Below are 6,309 nucleotides of genomic sequence, written 5' to 3'. Positions count from 1 at the left end.
CGTATCATGTATAGACTTCATCGAAAGATTGTTTAAGTCAGATGAAAAAGAGATAATTTTAGTGTTGGTGAATAGGTTCAGTAAATACTCTCATTTTATGGCTCTAGTTCATTCTTATATAGCATATTCAGTAACTAAGGTGTTTACGGATAATGTTTACAAATTACATGGCCTCTCAGCTGCTATTATCAGTGACAGAGACTCAATATTTATCGACCAGTTCTATAGGTAATTGTTTAGGCATCTAGGAGTTAACCTACATTACTCAACAATCTATCACTCTCAGTTTGATGGCTAGACAAAGGTGGTGAACAAGTGCCTAGAAACCTACGTGCGATGCATGACTAATGAACCCTACTCATTGGTTTAATTGACCTACCCTACTCATTGGTTTAAATGGCTTTTCCTTGTAGAATGATGGTAGAACACTAATTTCTATTCTTCCACCAAGGCCACTCCTTACGAGGTTCTTTATTGATTCTCTCCACCTATTCATTGGTTTATGGATTGTAGAATGGTTTAATGAAGAAATCAAGCAACAACCCAAGTATTGATTCACTGAAGGGTTTGTCTCCGGCAGATGCAACCAAAGTATACTCATCTACGAGTCACCTCGATTGCACTCCATTTCATTTGTTAATGTTTTGGTTATCGAACGATTTTGAAAGGTTGGCTGTGTGGCGAGCGCAAGATTAAGAGGGAAGAGGGTGGCTGTTTGGGTGTGCGAGACACGGTGGTGGTGCTTTTGATATCACATTTTCCTTATATACTCAAATTTAGTTTTTTTATATCACATTTTCCTTTTCCTTATATACTCCATGTTTTTAGATTTTTTGGCCACTGGTGATGTTAAATAACTATCCATCATTAACCAGAAAGAAGGAAAAAGAGTGAAGTAATTAACATCAGAATTACGTGCCGACATGAGAAGAAGGCTTATAGACCGATCTGATCTGAAAACGTGTTATGAAACTAAACATGGATAATCGAAGTATGAATGTACGTTTGTTTGCATAACAGGAAAAAGTAAACAATTTTTCTCACAACTTCACCATTGATCGTTCATATCATCCTCTCCCCTTTCTATTCAGTTCAGGATTTGAGGACAAGTTTCTCCCTCTATAACTCTTTCCCCACAATTCCAGTTCACTGTGTCATGGCAACCTTTGATTACTAGGGATTATCATGGTTGCATGTAAGAAATATAGTACTCGATGGGAAGGAAAAATAAAAATAAACTTGCATTTCCCGGGCAAAGTCACTAGTAAAGACCACTTTATCACATTTTGCATCCCAGTTCTCAGACTGCTTACAAGCCATAACAGAAGATCTAAGGACTCAGAGCAGCCAAAAACAACATCAGATTAGTACCGATCACCGGCAACAGTATTCCCCCCCAAATGGAATTAAATCAGCCAAACCATTGGAGATGGGTAGAAGGGGGAGCGATTCATTCAGTTGCATTTATCCAACACTGGAAAATGAAAGAATTCCAGTAATCACCTGCTAGAGATGCCAATACACCATTTTGCATTTCATTCAAAAGTACTTTACCATAGACCTGCTATGCATCAGAGTAGATTGAAGGCAGACAATAGCAACTATGGAAATGTTCATGCAATATCAAAACCATAAACTATCATTAACAAACTATTTATTGGTAATCCACCAAATATTCGCAAAATAGAGGCACAGTAAGCTAAATGAATCGAATGTTTAGTTTGCCAATTATGGCAACTCTTCGAAGGAGCATTGACTAGCAATGCTCATTGTATAGGATGGTTACTTTATTGGTAAAAAAAAAAAATTTATCTCCAACAACTGCAAAATGGGGAGGTCGGAAGTGTGAAATGCTTAAGATGCAGTGGACTGCTTCAAGTATGCAATGAGATCAGCACGCTCCTGTGGCTTCTTCAATCCAGGGAAAACCATCTTCGTTCCAGGGATGTACTGCGTAAACAATTTTCACTAGGGGTCAGCTACGCAAACTAACAAAAAAAAACATGGTATAAGAGGCACAAACACCAGTGTCAAGACATGAGTTCTTCATCTGTATCTAAGATAGTCAGATGATTCTACCAACTATAAATGCTAGGCTGTCTTATCACATTGAAATGAAATGTGAAAGTTCATTTCGTACACCATAGGATAAATATCATCAATGATGGGGTCGCTTTCTTGATTATTCAACCTTGATCTCAGAGCAAAGCCTAAACATTATAATCTACACGCTCCATGTTCTCTGTTTGCAAGTCATTCAATTTTTAACCCAGCCTTCCTAATTACTAGACCTAGCATATTGTCCAGCATGTTTCTCTTCGCGACCTTGAGTTACCAAATGCTGAGTAACAATGTCATAACTTGATAGAAAACAACTAAGTTCAGCTATCATCACAGAATTATCACAAAACTTCAATGTATAAACCATACTTAACCAGTTAAAGACGCACTGGTAAACATGCCAAGTCATACTATGCTTTAGAGTTGATTTATACCTTCTTGGGGTTGAGCAAGTAATCATACAAGGTCTTCTCCTCCCACGTGACGGCCATGTTCTTGTTAGCAGCAGAGTAAGAGTATCCAGCAGTTGTTCCTGACTGCCTTCCAAACAAGCCATTCAGATTGGGTCCTGAACATTTAAACAGTCGAAGCAAATTAAAACCTTAAAAACACAGGAACCAAGCAAATAAGTTTAACACAAATCTCAGAAGAAATTGACTATCTAAAATGTTCACTCATTAAATACCAGATCCCAAATCCCAATCCAAAATTATAAATATCATCCTAAAAGCTTAAAAAAACACTAAAAGACCAAAACAAATTAATCTTTAATTAATTAAATCCATTTCTAAACCCAGTTCCTCCTCTCACAAAAATCATGATTTTCTTGCAAAAACCGTAAAACCCATCAGAGAGAGAGAGAGAGAGAGAGAAAGAAAACTCCACAGTTCTGTCCATCTAAACAGATTAGATCTACGAATTATTGGGGCTGAAAACATAATAATCAACAAAATAAAAGACAATTTGACCTCGAAAATATAAGATCCAAACAAAAAGAGGGGGGCGATAAAGTTACCTTGCTTATGACCGGCACCCTTGTCGACGGTATGACACTGAGCACACTTGGTCTTAAAGATCTTCTCTCCGACTTTTGAATCGCCAGGTGGTGCTTCTGCAAACGAAGCCATTTCTTCTCTTTGAATTCTCTTTGCCTTTTGCTTTCTTCTTTCTGCTTTCTGGAAGGCGTTGGAGAGGGAGAGTTTTGGGCTTGTTTTATAGAAACTAGAAAGGAAAGGGAAGAGTTTTTGTTTTTGTTGGCTTTGCGGGCTCCTGCTTTTTTGAAAAAAAAAAAAGGAAAAAAAAGAAGAATATTCGAGATGGAGGGAGGGAGGCAGCGTGGTGTGCCAACCACACACCATGAGAGAAAATTCAACCTTAACTCGTCTTCCTTACGTGGCGGCGTTTTAATGGTTGTTGTTAGCGTCGGTTTTGGAGCTGCATTCCAAATGCCCTATATTTTGAAAATTATTTTTTTACTGTTTTTTAATTTCAAAAATAATTTTTTTAAAAAATAAAAAATATTATTTTAATATATTTTCAATAATACTAACAATTACTTAATTAATATTTTTTTATTTTTTTCTTAATAAACTAGATCTAGCATTCAGATGCTACTTTTGTATTTCTTAACAAAACTTAAATTTTTAGTTTTACTAATATATATTTTTTAATTTAACTAATTTTATTTAATAGTATTTATTTTTAAATACTATGAATAATGAAAAAAAAAATTCAAGTTAAATTAAAAATATTTTCATACGAAGGCAAATGTCTCGAATAATATATCCTTAAAAAAACATACCAATACTATTTAAATTTAATAATATCATACAATATAACTATCCATTGTTTAAGAGATTAATTATAGTAAGTATTTTTTCTTAAGTTTCTTTTGACACATGATATGTGTATTTGTTGTGTTTTTAATTTTTTTATATAAAAAAGTATTTATTGTAACTTTGTAAAATTTTATCAAACTTGCCTAAATAAAAAAATCAAAATCAAAATCAAAATCGACTTTGACTTAGACCAAAAGAAAAATCAACTTTAGCATGGAATCCAATTGCGATCCCTTTACTTTAAAAAAAAAAGAAAAAAAAAAAGAAAAGAAAGAAAGAGTTTGCCACCACACCACTTATGCTTATGCATATACTAGTTGATTAATATACGCTTCATTGTGTGTAGGAAGTTTATTTAAAACGTAAAGAAAAACGTGTAGGTGCTGGCAATGTATTTTTATTTGCTAGTAGAATTTTGTTTACAATTTTAAAATTTAATATATTTGAATTAATTTTTTTAATTATTAAAATTATAATATTTTCGAGTCAATAGAGGCTATTATATCAAACTCTTAACTTGATTAGACTTAAGTGTTGCACATGGGTCTTTGTTTTATTATTTTGATTTTAAAAGTGAAAAACAAGTCACCTTTCTTGTTTTTATTTATTTTTTAATCAAGTAGGCAATAGGTTGAATGTACTAGAAGATGACTCGTTATCTATTAGGAAACTGACTAGATTACAACCACCGTTGTGACAACTGAAAAATCAGGAGAATATGGTTTTTTACTCTAAAATCCAATTGTCAACCAATTTTCATAAAAAACAAAAAAATCTCAAAAACATCTATGGGAAATAAGTAACCTCTCAACTCAAAATACCTTCAAATTAGTTTAAAAACACAAAATCAAATAAAAAAAATATTCAACCTGCTTTTTCAAGCAATAAGAAGGTCAAAAACCATCGTCATTAAACTCTTTATGTCAAATAGAATCCTTTGACACCAACCTTGGTCATTTTGGTTATTAAAATCAAGATAACCATTAATTTTTTCTCTTCTTATTATTTCAAAGTAAGTTTCTCTCTCTTCTCTTTATACTAGTGATTGAAAAATAAACAAAATGAACCTTGAGATCATAATGAAAATTGTTGTGTGAAGTTGTGATTATCCTTTTTTTTTTTTTTCGTGTTTTACATTTTAATCTCATGTCTATTAACTTGGTATATTTATCATAAATTTAAGCCTAATTCCATTCAATTAGGTTGTAGAAGTATCTAAATGAAAGGGAAAAAAATTAAAGATGAAAAAAAATGTATTGAGTAGCTTCACTATTTATATAAATAGTGAAGCACCATCATTAAACCCAAATCTTGTAGCTTATTAGTTAATAATATCTTTAAATTTAACCTTTACTCAAACTTAATTATAAAAAATGCAAGTAGACGCAATTGAACGTACACCCTCCCAATTCCATATAAGTGTGCCAAAAGTTATTTTCTTACATAAATATATGAAAATTGCATTTGTACTGAGTTAATGCAACCTATAAGTTCATAAGCTAAACTAATAATTTGATTAGTTGAATTAATAACCTTTAACAAGAAATCAGAATCCAAACAATTATATTTTATTGTAAATGTTTTTATATAAAAAAAATGAAAAATAGTTTGTTGGATTTGTTGTTATAGAAGAGAGAGTTAAGAGCTTTTAGGGTTTCTTACATCTTATTCTTGTAAAGGATAACATAAAATCCAATTCAAGATATTTTTAAACAAAGAGAATATTGAAATTGAAAGAAAAACTAATTTGAATAGATTTTTTACTCTTTCTCCTACAGTAGATTTACTTTTTTTTTTCTTCATCCTTTTAATTTTATTTTTCAATTAGGTTCTTTTACATTTGATTGATCCGAGATCTATAATTTGTAAAAAATCCAATCTTTTTCATCTAGGAGAAGAAAATTCATGTGCGAAAAATGAAGGAATGAGAGAGTAATAACGAAAAAAAATGATCATCAAAGTTACACCAGACCTCTGTTTTAGACACATGTTATCTTGATAAAATGGTTCTAACTCGACGATGCCAACAACAACAAAGAAGATTGTATCTAGAGATTGTATGCATCTTTACGTGCTGCCTAAAGCAAGTCGATGCGTTCTACTCACTATTACATGTCTTGCACATGCTAACCTTTTGTCTTCCCCTTTGTTAACTTAGGTGCTGTTTGTTTACACAACTGCGGCTGCTTTTAAAGCAAACCGCGTAAACAATATGTTTGGCAACAATAAAACACGAATTATTGTATACGTGAGGCCTGTTAAAAACGATGGTTTGTGAGAACCAGCTCTTAGCTGCTTCTCACGCGACAGCGTCTAATGCCAACGTGAATTAATTCACTTGGGCACTGTTCATGTGAACAATGCTATTCACTTGGCACTGTTTGCAGTGAAAAAAATTTGTTTTTTTTTT

The 6,309-nt window shown here is 32.6% G+C and overlaps 1 protein-coding gene across 1 annotated transcript; it reads right to left on the bottom strand.

Moving 5' to 3' along the window:
• Positions 1–1,637: 1,637 nt before the first annotated feature.
• LOC118056612 (cytochrome c) lies at positions 1,638–3,307 on the bottom strand. Its single transcript, XM_035068863.2, has 3 exons — positions 3,077–3,307; positions 2,496–2,629; positions 1,638–1,950 (listed from the first exon to the last, which is right to left on the bottom strand). The coding sequence occupies exons 1-3, from the start codon at positions 3,186–3,188 to the stop codon at positions 1,855–1,857; spliced, it is 342 nt and encodes a 113-aa protein (XP_034924754.1). The 5' UTR covers positions 3,189–3,307; the 3' UTR covers positions 1,638–1,854.
• Between the last annotated feature and the right edge of the window lie 3,002 nt (positions 3,308–6,309).

The sequence above is a fragment of the Populus alba genome, chromosome 19, assembly GCF_005239225.2.
Source record: "Populus alba chromosome 19, ASM523922v2, whole genome shotgun sequence".
Lineage (NCBI taxonomy): Eukaryota > Viridiplantae > Streptophyta > Magnoliopsida > Malpighiales > Salicaceae > Populus > Populus alba.
The sequence above is the reverse complement of the archived record's forward strand: the minus strand, read 5'-3'. Positions and strand labels throughout refer to the sequence as shown.

Coding starts and splice junctions, on each gene's coding strand:
- LOC118056612 (XM_035068863.2), bottom strand. CDS start 3,188: ATGGCTTCGTTTGCAGAAGCACCACCTGGCGATTCAAAAGTCGGAGAG. Junction 2,630..3,076: donor GGGTGCCGGTCATAAGCAAG/GTAACTTTATCG, acceptor TTAAATGTTCAG/GACCCAATCTGAATGGCTTG. Junction 1,951..2,495: donor ACTTGCTCAACCCCAAGAAG/GTATAAATCAAC, acceptor TTGTTTACGCAG/TACATCCCTGGAACGAAGAT.